Source organism: Vanellus vanellus, assembly GCF_965231255.1.
Source record: "Vanellus vanellus genome assembly, chromosome: 14".
Classification (NCBI taxonomy): domain Eukaryota; kingdom Metazoa; phylum Chordata; class Aves; order Charadriiformes; family Charadriidae; genus Vanellus; species Vanellus vanellus.
The window spans coordinates 18,190,188-18,208,089 of NC_138919.1; the positions used below are offsets into that span (position 1 = coordinate 18,190,188).

Consider the following 17,902-nt stretch of genomic DNA (forward strand, 5'->3'; position numbering starts at 1 on the left):
GTCAGCTGTGGGGCCATAAATACTGATGCTACGCAGGCCTTTGGAACACCATGCCTGGGAGCGAGAGAAAAGGAAGCGGAATAGCCATCGCTTTTAAGGCACATGCTTGAAAAAAAGACAACTTGGATAGGTCACAATTGTATTACACGAGGATGGCTTGCTGATTTATTTGATATTTAGCTTGGGGAAGAAAAAGGAAGAAAGAAATAAGGGGGTAAGATAACGTTTAGCCAAAAAGCTCATCTATTATCAGGACATCCACAGATGTCCTTGATTTTAAAGCATTCCTGCAACATTTAAACTTTTGGTTCTGGTGGGGAGGTAAAAAGGTCAACTACTGTAAAATCAGTCTGATCTTCGTCTAAAGATAAAAAATTTGATTATGAAACTATCACTTTTTTTAAGGCTAGTAGTGCTCTTGATCTACAGGTGAATTGCTCTTAAATAGTCAGAAAATAAAGTTGAGTTTTTTTCCTGTGTATAATCTAACGTTAACAATAACCCAGGGACTTACATCCACCTAAACAGTAAGCATCACCAGTTCAACCACCACCACCAGCATGCCCAAGGCTTTGCAGAATCCAGTGACCAGCATAAACTCTTGAGCACCTCCTGTCCCAAAACTTTACCTAAACCACGACCCAGTGATTCACATCCACTCAAGTAAAGTGCTCTTCTAGGCCAATGGCTGCCCTCGTCCAACTGTGAGCTTCCCATGCTGCAGCAATGTACTCCAAGCCATCTATTCTGAGTTCTAATCTAAACCACACCTTTAAAAAAAAAAAAAAAAAAAAAAATCTAGTTGTAACTATAGCTGACAGGTCCATACTGGGTTGTTTTGGCCACAAAATAAAACTGAATTCTAGAGCCCTTCTCAGAACCAGCAGATATTCTAACTCCATGGGCCTTCAACCAAAGTTACAAGGAAACATAATTCTCCAGGCTCTGCTGTCCCAAACCGTAAACCCAACTCCAAACTTAATTCCATACACAGTACATACAGTGAGAGACGCGCACCCTTGGAGCAGCCACAAACCATTACTCCCCACTGGTACAGCCCACAGCCCTACAAGATGCAGCAGTAAGGCCAACTCCTAAGTTTCCTACCCAAAAAATACCCTTTCCTGTTATGTCAGCCAAACTCCTCTATTAACCAGATCTCTGCAGATCACACTTGTGTAGGAGCTAGTATTTGCCTTCGAAATATCAGTGTACGTTCTAGTCATAGTGTTTGCAAGATGCAACAGTACATTCAGCTCTCCTGGAACCGCTGCTGCCCTAGTCGCACCCTAACCCTAGCACTACCCTGTCTCCCAGTTCCATAGAAGAAATACCCCATAAGACCCCAGTCTCTGCTGCTGCTGATCTTAATCACAGCCCTAGGGATGTGCAGGAGTCAACATTAAACCAAGATCTTCAAACTGTCATCCGGAAATAGATGTAGCACGTAATAACTATGAACAGTGATCTGGCAAAGCACAAATATCAATATTTTGACTGACAAATGATAACATTCATAGATCTTTCAGCCTTCACAGTGACTTCTAAATATTAACCAACCACCAGAACAGTGCCATAGGGATAGGTCTTTGCAGAATGGTTTTATGACTAAAGAGAGAATCCAAGTATTCCCTCATGCTTCTTTCATTCTAACAGAGTGAATCTGATTAATTTGAAGTTGTATGTATATATAAATGTTTAACTATTATATTTCTATATATTTTTTGAAACAGATTGCTATACACCCCCCCCCACATACAGATGAAAAATAAGCAATTCCCAAACACAACTAGTGGTATTGTACAGGTTCTTAGCTCTTACAAATAAGATTTTAAAGATTTATTCTTCTGGAGAAGTTGCCTTTATCCATTTTAAACAGACTAAACCCAAAGTATTTTCAGCTATGGAAAAAGATGAGGAGACAGACAGAAGGCACAGTCAAGGTCATGCAACGCAAAATCATTTCAAACTCTACCAGTCTTGGTGGGTAAGCTCTTAGTTAAGGATTTCTGTGATTTAAACCTAACAGCAAGAGAAATAATTATGGCTCTGTTTAGACAAAGCATCTTAACAATAGTAAAAATGAGAAATCCAACAAAATATTAAACCAGCTCATAGTTTACCTTTTCTTTAAGGTGCTGAGCACACGGTATTGCCATTATTGTCACCAAAACTTTCATCAGCTGCAAGCTAATTTCTTTGCAGTCTTCCTGGCATACTTCAATCAATGCTTGTACACAACAAAGCAACTGTTCCACATAAAAGACCTATTTTTTAATAAAAGCATACATTTATTATGTTTTTTTTAGTAAATATAACATTCTTTTTAAGGGAGAGATATGGGAAATGACAATAATAAAACCTGAGCACTGTATAATCCCCTAAATTGGTAACGTATCAATAATTTCATGTTAGTTCTTTTGATTACCTACATTCTACTTTTTATAGAATGCAATATAATCTTCCTCCTACACCATTTATTTGTATTTACCTTGTCCTGTGAACAAAATAAATGACCCTGCTCTTATTCACAGTGGAACAATTGTGTGATTAAAAACATCAAAGCATTTTGGAATGCTTACCAATAGTACTTTCTCATTCTGAAGTTCAATTTGATAATTAATAATATATTTGTTACTACTCTTTCAAATATTATTCCATGTTTGACGATTTTGAATGGAACAATAATGGTTAGATACATAAACCAAGAAAACCTGAGCACCTGCTTTTATCTCAGCCAGTTTATCTCATTTGATGCAATGTAATTCAGGTTATCTTGATCCAACTGATACCAGTTGAAGTCAATATTGTTGTCAGTTAGTTTGCAATAACTTCCATGACAAAGTGCATCAGATATTCCATGAAGCTGTCAGATTACATTCAATGAACAGAATAGGCCATTATTACAAATATACTTCCAAAAAATAAATCAAGCGTAGGAATAGGTTAGCTATAAATGTTATTAATCTCATGGACATGGTCAATCCTTAGCTAAACAGTGTCTATGCAGCATTCGCTGTCTAAAATAAAGATTGTTTTCCAAGGCAAAAGGCTAGAACAATTCCACCCAGCGCTTCAGCTGCAGATGAATGTGTCCACTGTATCAAATGCTAAATGGAAGTGGTAAGCTTAAGACCTCACAGCAATTCTGCAGATACACTTCAGGGAATGGTTATTTGAACAATCAGGTTATAGTGCTTCCAGTTGTTTGAGTTGCTAATCATCACAAGCTTCATGGAGGTTAAGGTTAATTCGTGCATCACTGGTACATACTCCATTAGGGAAGAAACCTAATGAGGGAAGAACTTCAAACGTATATCTTACATTGGCTCAAAAAGACAATTACGCTAGATTCAGTCTAAACGCATGAATAACTTTTCAAGGGAAGTCTGCATCTGACATGAAGTCAGTTTTCTGAAGGCACAGCACTAGCCCTTTTTTGGTCATCTTAAAAGCAGAGGCCTAACAAACTTTTGGTGGAATGAAAGCTGGGATTTCATTTAGGGGGGAAATTGTAGGGATTCTTCTTGTGCATCTCTAACAGATTTATTTCCACATCCGAGCAATTGAAGGAAAAAAAAAATAAATCATGGAAGTTAAAAATCTCCATTCCATGTTGAAGAGAATCTCTCACCTCCTTATATAGCAATTGATGAATATTCTTCAAATGCAAAAATGAAAATGGTTGTCAGGCTCAGCCACTAGTCAAGGGTACACTTGGCAGTAAATTTCTAATTTATAAAGGTCTTCCTCTTAGATCTTACTTAAACAACCAGGCCCAACAGTTTACAAAGCATGCTCCTAAATGTACGTGTAAGAGTTCCGGTACCTTCCTTTTAAAATGGAAAACAATAATAATACAAAGCAAAAATAAGAAAGTAATATTAAGAGGGAATCTTTCTCGGGAAACCTGATAGGCCAATTACAATGGCCTGTGAAAAGTTTGTGGTCATTTTTACTGATGAGGATTGAAACGTATGATCTTGTTTGGATTGTGAACACAAGGCATTTCAAAACATGGATGAAATTCTGCCTCGGGATCAGCCAAGGTAGTCCTCTCCTAGTACAGCACGTACTAAACAGCTTCTTCTCTCTCTGTCATGCCTTTTCATTTTCCTCCCACTATCTGAAGCCTTTTACAACAGTTCTCAAACACGAACTCAGATCTGCTGAAAGGATGGACTGCTAGCTAGCCAGTTTTGGGGAATAGCAGATTTGACCATACGGCCACAACACGGCCCAGGGAGGACAGGGAAGCTCCTGTTTTGTCTCAGACACATGTCCACAACTATATCCTGAGATAGCGTGGGCTAGGTGTGCGAGGGAGGGATAGGAATGGGAGCATTTAAGAAAAACAAGGGAAAAAGTACAGTTTTAGACCAGTGATTCTCCAACATAGTCTGCGGTGTGTTTCCCAGTCACCCTTACCTCTTCAGACCCTTGACGAACTCCAGCTTGTGACAGTGTGTTGCCGAGATCGGTCAAATGAGGCTGTAAAATTTCTTTTGGGCTACCTCGAATCACTGCAGTTAGAACCATTATACAAGATGGCTTAGGCGTCTTCCCAAAGGCTGATGTGATTAATTTCAATGACACCTTCGGGCTGACAAATGTTCCAATCAATTCTGCTGCCTTCACACACTGAAAAAAAAGAGAACAGGAACAACCTCATGATTTTCCTGAAAACACAAAGACCATTCAATATATCATGGGCTTTTTCTTTTTATGATTCCAGCTGTTACTTTAAATGCTTCAGCAGTTGCCTTGTAGGCCTTTTCCACTCACTCAGTAATGATTATATGCATGAAGAAATTTTCTAGACATGTGTTCAGTAAGCACATAATAAGGCATGCAAGCACTCTTCTCAGCATCCCACAAACTTCCATGAGAAAGTAATGCACAAAAATGAAGTGTGCAACTTCGATTGTAATAAAGTCTCTAGCTTAGAATAACCAGATGTTGCAGATTTAGTGGTTTACCATTTTGTCCTCCAAATGCTGTTCTGAGGAATGCTCTCAATGCACCCACCACCCGTCTATTAAAGGCAACAACAATAAAACCCTGGAAGAGGAATTTTTTTTTGTTATTGTACTATATTTTGACACTGACATTACAGATCTGGTTTAGTGTGGAAGCACTGCAAACAGGGGAACTGCCCACTGTTTCCAATCTCTTACTTCTTTAACTGAAAAGGCTTAAATTACTATGTATTCCACATAATACTTATGCTCTTTAATCCCAGCTCTGCCTTGCAGACATATTGGTATGTTGTATTCCACATGAAATACTTTCACACCAGAGCTTATCTCTGACTGACGCCCAACATTTACAATCAAGTGCATGAATAAAGATATAGTCAACTACTGTGCCATTACCTGTGCAACAGGAACATTTCTTCCTAACCCATTTATTTACTGGTTGGCTTGTTCCCCCAAGCATGAAAGCTTATTTCCCCTTTGTATATAATTTTTAGTCTACTAATTTAGCCATGGATTTTTAATTGCACCTAATACTTGAATCATACCAGTTTTTTAGTCTCAATGGAAGCATGTAGCCACGAATTCTATAGTTTAAACCTGCACTGTGTATTCTTTTCACAAGGGTGAACACTCAAAACAGTTATAACATGCTCTATGTAGATGTGAACCCTCTCCTCCTCCCTATTTGCCACAGAGAAAGAAAAGGACTCTTAGAGCTCTGAAAACTGGAAAAGGACAATACAATTAAACAGTTCAATAATATGAACTGACACATTTTTTATCTACTTATTTTAATAGGGGAAAAGAAAAAAATAAGATAAGAGACCATTTGGTCTTTTACTCTCATACATCTCATGCGGTATTATTATGCTGGAGAAAGACATGATATTTTCCAAGTTGATGGCTGCTCTGAAATGAGTTCTACAGTGACAACGGACAGAGGAGATAATCACAGTATCCTGGGAAACAGCATCACTAAGGAGATAAAAGGCATTCACAAACAAAAGTTGCTGAATCTTAAATTCTGGCACAAGGAAGAGGAAAATTAAATACAGAAACCATCTCCTAATTGGGAATAAACCTCTTGGAAGCACCTGCGAGAAGATTAGTGGTGGAATACTCAGAAAGAGACAAGTATGGTGAAAAAGAGGAAAGCAAAAACTACATGCTGCTTTAACACATACTTTATAGCAGCAAGCACTCGATATTTACAGCAACAAACACAAGAACCAGGACAGCAGGACCATGTGGGTTTATTCTTCTAATTATTTACCTTTCTTATGTATTTTATACAAGCACTAAGGAACTTGAAAGTTGCACACCCACAGTGGCATATCTCCTACTTCAGCCCTGGGGCAGTGATTTCCTAAGGCCCATATACCCCTTTTTGAAACAAGATTACTTCTGACAGTATTTCAGGTTTACACCTCTCTACTTTTCATCAGTGCGTGACTAGCTTATCTTACAAACTCAATCTCGCTGAAAGGCACCATGGTTAGAGATCAGATGCTGGTTCTGAAAGTGGAGCTGGAAGGGGTGGAATAGGTAGAAGGGGATAACAGAGTAAGAATTGGGGGAAGGAGACAATTCAGGAAAAATTAAAGGAGAGAGACAAAAATTAGTACTGAGAAAGACTAAAGACAACAAGAAACTGCAGGAAAAAAAAAAAAAAGAAAAAAGGATCATTTCAGAAATGGATTTTTCAGTCTATATAGCTCGAATGATAGCAGGAACCTAAAGAAAAGCCTGATTTAGGAAATCAGCTTTTCTGACATTGGTTGGACTACTTGCACTGAGTAAGCAGAACACATTCTTCCAATTTCCCAAAGCAATACAATTTGCAGCTTTAAAGTAAGTTACATGGATTTTTTGTTTTGGTTATACATATGTTCCCTTGCTTGTGTAGAAATAGGAATAGATGATTTCCTCTTAAAATTGTAAAAGTGTTTGCATCACCTGCCTATCCTCTGCTAAATTTACCTAATGTCTTCAGCTACGCGTGTTTATTGATACCGTTGATCAAAGTGTTGACAGCATCAACCCTTACGAAAAAGGATACTAGGTATTTCTCACAAAAAAAAAACCCAAACCCAAACATTAAAAAAAAGGAATTTTATAAGCATTAAGCAAAGTATGCAAACACTGAATATGGGTATCACATGGAATAAACATATCTCAACACTTGGTTGGATTATGCAGCAGGGGGAGATAAGTGAAATTAACTTGAAAGGGCATGACCTGCACATTTTTTTAAATAGAATTTGTTGCCCCAAGGCTTTTATACTATAATCCACTGCTTATGATTTTTAAACAGATCATTATCAATGCTTCATGGGGTTGTCATATCAACTAAAGAGTACTTAAATAACTTTGTTATTGGTCTTCATACCAGTAAGACAAGAATACATTTATTTTAACACAGTACGTATCTATAATGTTCACATGTTTTTAACACCCATAAAAGCCTGAGCCCGATCCTTCAGTGATGGGCAATTTCCAGTGACCTAAGGTAAGGTCAACTGTCAGAAGACTGACTCAGGACTATAAAGGATAGGGTCCTTATTCAGTGTAGATACTGTAACACAGTGAACTTACATTTTTAACCACAGCACTTTCTTCATCCAAGCACGCTTGGTACAAAGTTCTAAGCAGCAGCTCCATGTGCTGTGTTATGTGATCCTCTGCATGTAGCAATAATGTATACAGGAGCTGGGATGCTTTTATTCTTGTGCTTTCAACCCAGTCCGTTATATCATGACAAAGACCTGGAAGAATTTTGGAGAGATTTCTTGACACAAGTTCCCGACAACCTAGTCCTGGTCGAGTCACTAGAAGAAAACAAACAAACAAAAAACAAAAACAAAAAAAAGGAAAAAAAATATCAAAGGTAAAGTCAATGCATATTAATCCTTAGAAAAGTTTAAAGGCTCTGAGACAAGAGCTATAGGTGTCTGCTTCTGCAAGGAACAAAATATTCCAAATGCTGCTGGGGAATTTACCTGCGCAAGCTGCATTTCTTTTATATATACTGCAGAATTTAAACTCCACAGAGCTCTCTGAAAATTCATGGTCATTTAGCTTACATGTTTTAAAATGTTTACAGAACGGGAAGAGAAAGATAATTTTATGGATATGAGACTTTAGAATATGGGACATTACCCACTTTGGAAAACACAGCTTAATAATTTCCTTCTAATTTTTACAGCAACACAAATCCCATTAAAAAAATAAACTGAAACACACAGAGATAAAATGGTAGAAAGACTTTTGCCTGCAAACGTTGTGGTATCACTGAGTTAAATGTAATTTGGAGGGGGAAAGAAAGGTAGAAGTCACAAATAGTACAGGGGACACGAACTGCAGTAAAACAGACAATGTCAATTGTGACCTCTAAAGGAAAAGGTTAAAAGTTTATCTAGCAAATTAAAAGTAGAGAGGGTACTATGACTCCTACACATGCTGTGTAATAGATCAAGCTGACAAAACTGATATTATTTTAAAAAACACAGCTATTACACAACCTCTTTGCTAAGGCCTTTTCAGGAAAAGTGGCTCACACTGATACATCTCTGCAGTCCCTGTCTGATTTTATATTAAGTAACACATTTCAAAATGAAGTAAAAGATTTGTTATACAGGAGTTGGGGGAAATCTCCCCTCCCCCACCACCCCACCCCCCTGATTAAATTTCATGCATTAAGATTTTGTGGAAAGTGGGTTTTTGTTACTGTTTGGGGTTTTTTTGTTGTTGTTTGTTTGTTTTTTTGGTTTGTTTTTTTTTTTTTTTTTTTTAAACAAAACCCCAAAGTGTTACAAATACATGTTCCCTACCTCAATAGAGGATGAGAACTAATAAACTTAAATTCCCCAGCAAATGTTTACTATCCTGTCTGGTAATCATCAAATTTACATTTTAGCTCATTTATAAATCACTGAGACTCAGAGAAGCAACTTGACCAATACCACGAGCAGCTATCAAGCCTCCACTTCTGTACTTTAGCCAAAGCTAGCACAAAGCGCTTTCCAAAGAACTGCAATAAACTTTTAGTGACTTTTTCTACAGGAGATTTTTTCTTCTCCTTCACGCTGTACATGCTTACACAGACAAAATCTGAAAAGTTGTTCTCTAAGAACCACCAATTTATTATTATTGCCACTCCCAATGTTCACAGACTGTTTTGAGAAAGGAACACTATTCATTATGAGGTGTCAAAAACCATTGAATGTGTGAGTACATTTTTTATTTCTGGTACAGAGTTCTCATGTAAATGCTTAAAAAAGAAATGGCTGAGTTGTCTCAGCATATTTTCCTGCATTGGTCCATGTAACTACAAATGCTCAAAGGAAAACGGACTGAAGTGAATGGCCAGAAGAATACAAGAGGCTTATAGAAATGCCTATGAAATACCTAGAGTAGGAAAAAAATAAACAAAATTTTTGAGCATCAGGACATGAATTGCTGCTTCTTTTGTCAATGGAGGACAACATTTTTGATTATGAAAACTGACAATGAATAGCAAAAGGTCAAATAAAGAAATCAACTTGAGACAGCAAATACAGACTGGCATCCTATTCAACCTGAGGCAGAATTTTGTTTAAAGAATTTGGACCATTCTTTATCAGTAGTTCCTTCATTTCAGATGTTCAAATGCAGGCATTTATCCCTGTAGCTACTCCTGTCAAAGACTTCCCTGCTATAAACTGTTTGCACCCGTATCCTAAGGCAATGGCTGCTGTTGCTCGCTGGAAAGCTATTCAGTTGGTCGGATGACACCAGGTACAAGCCCTGACTACTCTTCCTCTGACCTGCGATATCTGTCATCTGGAGATCAAAGCACAGGGGAGCTTGGATGTCAGGTTCATTAGCTTGACAGTTGGGCTAAGATAGTTAAGTAAAATGTACTATAAACTCACCATTATAAAAAGATATTCCAGGATGTTGAATGAGTCAGAAGCAAGAGCCACAAAGTGTTAAAATACATCACTACCCCATTATAAAAAAATACAAATGCGTGTGGACTGGAACCATGGGGGAAGGACAGACAAAATAACTACTCATATGGTCTGTGGTAAGACACCACAAACTATTACTTGAAACTAAGGTTTATCAGTATCTTTGACAAAAGTTTTGTATCTGTATGATTAAGTAGACAATCGCCCTTCCCTCTCATTTTTCTTCTCTTTAGTCCCATAAAGCCTGACTGTTAATAGGATGTACAATTTGGAAGTAAAGGTAAGCATCAGGAAATTATAACTTAAAGTCACCATTAACTTGGGACTCAAGTGTGTACATGTGTCACATTGAAGCCTTACCTGCATATTTCTACCAAGCAAGATGCATGAAGAGTCAATTAAATGCAGGGCTGGAGTGTTGCCCAAATTTTGTGAAGCATAAATTTAATATTAAATAAAAAATATTAATATTAAACAATATAATAAATAAAATAAATATAAATAATAAAAAATATTAATATTAAATACTAAATAAAAATATTAATATTAAATAAAAAATTAATTAATATTAAATAAAAATTTGTGAAGCATATTTATTATGCTAAGAAGACTATTTCAGAAAGTTGATATCACTCAATTTATGAAGTAACTGATAGAGGTCCCTTTCTAAAAAAACAGTCCACACACACACGCGCGAAACCCAACACAGGCCCAGAGAAAACTGAACAAGGTAACGGTATTAGCAATTAAATGATAATAACTGTTTGAAAGACTAGCACATAAAGCCTTTGATGACCTTCACTATATTGTGGTCATTACAAAATAAGTGACTGGAGCTTAAGACTCAACTTTTGGCAGTTTACATACATTAAAAAATTCTCTGACTGCCAAAATAAGAAATATGTTTCTGCCATCGCTAGCGGAAGTAAAAGCATTCTTTACAATCAACAAAAGCCTAAGGTAATATTATACAAAAAATAAGGAAAAAAAGGAATTGGAAAGGATAACAGATCAACTCGACTGTCTTCAAAGCTAAACAGTTCTGTCAAACCAGCCACCATTATGAAGTGCTTCCCCTTTCATTCAAGCATTACCGAGTAAAGCAACTTTAAAAGAGGAAAAAAAAAAAAAAGTCTAATTTCAAAGGAGAAAGGACTCCGGAACCCACTGTCATGGAAAGGATTTTGCTGCTGGGTATTCTGTGATGTGATTGTCAGGTAGGCACAAGTCAAGCATGAACCTGTTCTTTCACACCAAAAGAGTTTTTGTTCTGTTAAATATGAGTATAGAAATCAATAAATGACCCGTTCAAACCCTCTCTCTCACCAAGACCCATACGCGTGTTTTTAAACATTAACTTTATGAGCCTGAGTCAGGAAACAAGCTTCAAGCTACTGCAAACATACCGTATTAAAGTTACCTATAAATCATACGGTACTAAGAAGTAATCTACTTGTGCTTTGTATCTTGGGGTTTTGTATATAATAAAGGAAATTATTGTTTCTATTCCCGTGTTCTTCCTGTACACTGGCAGATTTTAGTTAGCACCCCCGTGTCTCACAAAGAAGTCTGAAATCATTTCACTGCAAATTTTTCTTCCACACCAATTCTGTGGATCATTAATGCTGTGTCTAGTTCTTGTTATTTAAGGACTCAGCTCACAGGTTCTTTCATCCTGCTTTCCTTTCCGGTCCTCCCTGTGCCCATTTTCCACCTGGCTGCTGGCTAACGGAGAACTTTCTGCTGCTTCTGCATAACTGCTTTATCTCTTTTTCAGCATACACATTTTCATCTACTTTTTCTCCAAAATGCATTTTGGGCTTAATGGAAAAACTGAATGCAGTTACTGAACCAACCTTTTTTAAAACTTAAGTTTAACCTAAGTAATTTTATACAAAAATATGCCATATATTATATTTATATATAGACACACTACCCCTATATGTTAACTAATATGACATCTTGTAATGAATATTACACATCCCACTCTGCTGTCGTTACTGCACTGCAGCTCTCAGGGATTATTCAGGAAGTAAAAAACACTTTCAGTGCAACACTCACCTCCTTTGGGATAATGAGACGGTGAAATGCTAAAATCCATCTTATCCTTCAGATCTTCTTCATTCTCTTTCTCCCACTGCAAGCCTATCTTTTCCCAGTAAGTCCAAGCCAGTTTCCTAGACACAAAATAAGTTTTATACCATCATGTCCCCAAAAGAAAAGCATTTTAACATAAGACTTCTGGAAACTCACTTCTTAAATTTATCTGGAAAGATGGGAAACATTCCTGCCATTTAACCTAGGCACAGCAAGTTGAGAGTTTATGCCTCTTTTGTACTCAGTGGACAGAAGTCACCTCTTCCAAATGATAATTCTGTCTCTGTCTACCTCCCTGTCTTTGTCCCTCTCATACATAAAAGGACAATATAACAAAAGTTCTGAAGATAACGCTATCAATTTGGGTTTAAGAAAAAAAAAAAAGGTTTTTTCCTCCAAGCAATACATCTGTGAACATAAAAACATTTCCATGTACAACAACTATTTAAGGGAAAAAAAAGATAAAAGAAAGAAAAGGTTTTCTGCTTACATATTTTCAGGAATTTCATCAGTAAAGCTGCCAAGTAACAAAGGAATCAACTTGTGAAAATATGAATATCTATCTCGTAGGTGCAACAACCATTCTCCAATGACAGTTGTTACAGCGTGCCGGACCTACAGGGATACAAAAAGACTATTTTAAATATGTCAAGAAAATACCAGAAAAATTAAAAAATAATATTTGCTTTTGGTATATAAGACTCGGTAAGGTGCATCAATAGTCTCAGAATAAATTACAACAACCCAGGATTTCCTCACTTATAGCAAGCATCTTCAGTAACACCCAAGGTGTCATGCTCCCTCTTGTGTTCTCACTCTGGCTTAGTAAGTCTTAGACTATTTGCTGCACAAAAGCACATATCCAAGAGGAAAACAAGATAGAGACCTAACTCAGAAAACTCTAAATGCTCATGGTTAATATCTCTCTCAGAATGTAAGAACTGCACATTTCTCTGGAATTTGAAGCTTTCCAAGCACATCTCCAGAAGACAATTTTCTCTGTTCACTATAAAGGAAGCCTAAGTTAAATAATGTGAATACATCCACTCAAAATATTTTAGTTATGATTAGGTTGCACATTTTAAATTACTGTCTCGATTGCATCTTATGAAGGGACCAATACCTTAAGTGTTCATTAAACATCTGGAAAGGCCATAGAATCAAGTCCCAGACAGATTTGACAGAAGAATTTAAGACAGAATTGAAGGCATCCACTGAAAGAAAAACGTGCCTACAAGCTTCAACAAACCACGACAAGCCAGCAGAATTAGATAGCAGCTGAATAGGTCACCAACCTTGGTTTTGGATAGCTTACAATTGACAAAGCCTGTATGCGACATATTTACTTATCTCAACTGAATGAATGAAAGCTGAAAACTGGGGGTGGGGGGGGTGGGGGGTGTACCAAAAAAACCACCCTGAAACAGATTCAAAACAAATCCAGAAAAAAAAAAGGGAAGAAAAACACACCTTGGGGATCTCATCAAATAATCTCTGGGCCAGATGAGACAGAACATCATCCACAGACTTTCCATTTCCAAACTGTATCACTGTTCCAGTAGCCTGAATTACATCAACACGAACTCTGTAGTGCTGGTGTGAAATTGTTTGCATTAAGGGTTTTATCAGAGATTCTGACTGCATATGGAAGTGCTCTGTTAGGGCAGAGAGACACAAACTTCAAACATGCCTTTCTCTACATGGGTGACAGATCTCGAGTGACATGATTTCTGTAACACTGAACCACAGCCTGACAAATGTTGCTGAATTTATCCAGCATCGAGATTTAACTTTATATTATATTAGAGCTGAACACCGGCACACTTGCCCTCCCCTAACCCCCTCCTCCCACTATTACCCCCATGCTGTAACTGCTCAGCATCCATCCCTGGCATGGCTCCTCTCCAACACATCCTCTAAGGCCTGCAAGGTGCACTTCTGAGGATGTGTGCAGCTTCTCATCTCTCTTTCTCTCTCCCAGTTGCATCCCTGTAACCTCCCATCGGTCCCTACCCCTGTCCCTGTCCCCCCAGGAGGCTGCAGGCTCACATCGGCCCACAGCTCCCCGCTGCGCCCAACCTCAGGCCCCACCTGGCATGGCCTGGGCGCAGGCCACGGCGCACCTGCAACTTTCCCGCCTGACCTCGGCATATTGGTCGAGGAGGGTGGCCTGAAGGATGCGGATAACCTCGGTGAGGTAGGGGACCACGGCGGCCCCGCAGCGCCGCAGCAGCAGGCTCAGGAGCTGGACCAGGCCGAGGCGCAGCTCCTCGCTGGGCTCAGAGCCCTGCGGCGGGCAGAGGCGGTGGGCCAGGGCCGGCAGGAGGACGGGCAGCGCCTCGCCGGGCCGGTCGCCGTGGCTGAGACCGTGGCGGAGGAGCTGGAGGGCGAGTTCCCGGCACCGCTCCGCCGCGTCCCCCGCCAGGCAGCGCGCCAGCGGCCGCACCAGCTGCGCCCCGAAAACCTCCTGCACCACGGCGCCCGAGAGCGGCCGCTCCTGCACCTCGGCCCGGATGGCCTCCAGCGCCCGCAGCCGCGCCGCCCGGCCGCAGTCGGGCTGCTGCAAGCAGCTCAAGGGCCGGCTCAGGGCCTGCGCCACCTCGGCCGCCCCGGCCGCCGCCATGCTCCGCCGTCGCTACGGAAGTGCGGCGGCGTCGCTAAGGACGCGCGAGGCTTTTACGACGGCGGGAGAGCGCTTTACGGCGAGGCAGAGGTGTGCCGGGCGGTAGCGGTCCTGCGGGCGCTGGCAAGGCGGGAGGGGACGTCCCGGGCCCCACAGCAAAGTCCCGCGGAGGCAGGGCGGTAGCTGCAGCAGGTACGGTAGCTACCAGCAGGAGCGGGACCCGTTACTCGAGTCAGGCAGGGGAAAAAGCCGGGCAAACCTGAGGGAAAGCCCTGGGCGGCCGCAGGTGGGGGAGGGACTGAGGGGAAGGGCGAAGCGAGCCGGCCCGGGCCAGCACAGCCTCTGGGGGTGAGGGTGTCGCTGTGTGGAAACTTCCACACCGAACACGTTATTTGCATTGCTTTTCCCTTCTGTTTGTCCTCCGGAGGGATCAGTGCTGTAAGTCATCAGTTTCTGTAACACCGTCATATAATTTTTAGTGTTCATTTGTATTAGTTAATCTGTATTTATATTGTGTCCATGTTGTACTTACATGTGCTTTCTACAACAGCATTTTGTGTGCTGTTCTGGACTGGGCAATCAATATGCATCAAACCAAAAGGGTCATCAGGGTCTTTTTCTTGACTGATCATACTTGATTTAAAGGGCAATAAACTACAGAACTAATTCAAATTATCCTTTTAAAATAGCCTTGTGTTTACCAGCAAGGAGTTCATTCTCTTGTGGTGCTCCAACCTTGACTGCAAACCTTTGGGGTCATTATTCACCCTTTATTCTGTGGGAACCGCAAGTGTGAATTCCCGGGGAAGAGCGGGAATGTTCACCTGCATTGGACTATTCCCGACTGCACATGCTGATCTGTGACCAGGTCCCAGCCGTGACCATGCTCCTCACAGGCCATGTAGAGAGATGCTCCCAGGTGTGATGGCTTTACTTTAAACACCCAAGTGACTGAGGTGCTGACCTGCCCTTCCCGAGCTGTGGGGTGCAGCAGGCCTGGGGTGTGGTGGGATTGCCACGCTCCTGCCTCCACTCAGCAGCCCATCCTGCATGGCCAGGCCATCACCTTTCGTGGCCAGCCCACATTTCATGGCCAGCCCATCCTTCATGATCAGCTCATCCTTTGTGGCCATGACCATCCTTCATAGTCAGGCACCTTTCACAGCCAGGCTGTCCTTCATGGTCAGGCCACCTTTCATGGTCAGCCCATCCTTCGTTGCCAGGCCGCTGTCCTTCATGACCATCCTTCATAGTCAGGCACCTTTCACAGCCAGGCTGTCCTTCATGGTCAGGCCACCTTTCATGGTCAGCCCATCCTTCGTTGCCAGGCCGCTGTCCTTCATGACCATCCTTCATAGTCAGGCACCTTTCACAGCCAGGCTGTCCTTCATGGTCAGGCCACCTTTCATGGTCAGCCCATCCTTCGTTGCCAGGCCGCTGTCCTTCATGACCATCCTTCATAGTCAGGCACCTTTCACAGCCAGGCTGTCCTTCATGGTCAGGCCACCTTTCATGGTCAGCCCATCCTTCGTTGCCAGGCTGCTGTCCTTCATGGTCAGGCCATCCTTTGTGGCCAGGCCACCTTTCATGGCAAGCCCATCCTTTGTGGCCAGGTGTCCTGGCCTAAACCATGACACCAGGCCTCCATCCTTCATGGTCAGGCCACCTTTCATGGCAAGCATAACATTTGTGACCAGGCTGTTGCCCTTCATGGTCAGGCCACCTTTCATGTCCAGACTGTCCTTTGTGGCCAGGACACCTTTCATGGCCAGCCCATACTTTCTGACTAGGCTGTTGTCCTTCATGGCCAGGCTGCTGTTCATGGGCAAGCTGCCTTTCATGCCCAGGCTGTCCTTTGTGGTGAGGAACATCCTTCATGGCCAGCTCCTTTCATGGGCTGGCCATCCTTCGTGGCCAGGCCACCATCGCTCCTGGCCAGCCCGACCTTTGTGACCAGGCTGTTGTCCTTCATGGCCAGGCCACCTTTCAGGGCCAGCCCGTGCTCCCTGCCCAGCCCGCCCTCAGCGGTGCGGTGCGGTGCGGAGCGGCGCGGAGGCGGCGGAGAGGCCGCGCCCGGCGGTGAGTGACGGCGGCGGCACTTCCTGCGGCGGCGGCGGGGCCGGAGCCTTTGTGCGGGAGCGGGGCGGAGGGTCCCCGCGGCCGCGGGCGGGCAGCGAGGGGAGGCGGCGGCGGCGGCGGCTGCAGTGCGGATACCGGCGGGGGGAGCGCCTCCGCCTCCGGGGAAGGAGCGAGGAGCCGCCGCCGCTCAGCCGGCTCCAGCACCCAGGTATTTACCGGCCCTCTCCGCCCCCCGGCGCTCCCCAGCGGCGCCGGCCGAGCCCGGCCGGGCGCGGAACCCGGCAGGGGGGGCCGGGCCGGGCCGCTCCGCCCGCCCGGGCCCGGGGGATGCGCTGCCTCGGGCGGCGGAGGACCCTCCCGGCGCTCTCCCGCCCCCCGGGGCCTGTCCCGGGGCCTCTCCCCGCCGCCCCGCTCGGCCTCCGCCGCCCCCGGGGCTCCGGCGTCCCGGGTAGGGCTGGCGGGGGGGGGCGGTGGGACAGCTGCCCTCGCCGGCTTTGGGTTGTAACGGGGCGGACCTATGCTCGTTGGGGGAAATAAAGAGGGGTTTGGGGTTGTTTTCCCCCCAGTTACCACATTTGCCTTCGGGCGGCTCGGCCCCCTCCTCCCCATCTCCCCCGGGGCCGGGAAGGGTTGTTGGCTGTGGAACGGGGAGGTGGTAAAATTTACCAAAAAATCCTGCTGTTGGGGGAAAACTGGGTTTCTGGTGATGGGGAGGGAGTCCCCAAGGGAATAGAAAAGCAAGGCTTTGCGCCGTCATTTAATAGCTGTCTCTGAAACTCCTGGCCTTGTATGATTAATCGCACCGTTATTTCCAAAGGTTGACTGCCGTCTAGGAGTTAAAATGCTCTTTTTGTACTTACTGGTATGTTGATCGTACAAAGATGACACGGTTCAGCATTTCCACGTACAACCCCAGAGCATTAAAATGTTCAGAATCGATAGCTCTTGAATAGGCAACAGACAATACTAAAATGTCTTTGCTCCTCCGGATCTCTCTGATAAAGGATTTGGAAACTGCCTCTTATCTCTTTCTTGCACCATTTTCTTACCTATGTCTGTTTTCTGTTTACAAGCCTGAAGATGGCTGCTGCTTCTTCCTCCTGCAATGTGGAAGAAGATGAGAGCCTGAAGGGATGTGAACTCTATGTTCAGAAACACAACATCCAACAGAT

General features: G+C 42.6%; 1 protein-coding gene across 1 annotated transcript in view; it reads right to left on the reverse strand.

Moving 5' to 3' along the window:
- DNAAF5 (dynein axonemal assembly factor 5) overlaps nucleotides 1-14,651 on the reverse strand; it is a gene marked incomplete at its 5' end in the record, with an annotated part of 31,589 nt that extends 16,938 nt beyond the window's left edge. Inside the window, 7 exons of the mRNA XM_082490843.1 lie at nucleotides 2,124-2,267; nucleotides 4,429-4,641; nucleotides 7,575-7,807; nucleotides 11,993-12,108; nucleotides 12,519-12,643; nucleotides 13,499-13,683; nucleotides 14,120-14,651. Of these exons, the coding sequence (XP_082346969.1) occupies nucleotides 2,124-2,267; nucleotides 4,429-4,641; nucleotides 7,575-7,807; nucleotides 11,993-12,108; nucleotides 12,519-12,643; nucleotides 13,499-13,683; nucleotides 14,120-14,651 (1,548 nt within the window). The remainder of the gene's footprint in view (nucleotides 1-2,123; nucleotides 2,268-4,428; nucleotides 4,642-7,574; nucleotides 7,808-11,992; nucleotides 12,109-12,518; nucleotides 12,644-13,498; nucleotides 13,684-14,119) is intronic.
- Nucleotides 14,652-17,902: the final 3,251 nt, after the last annotated feature.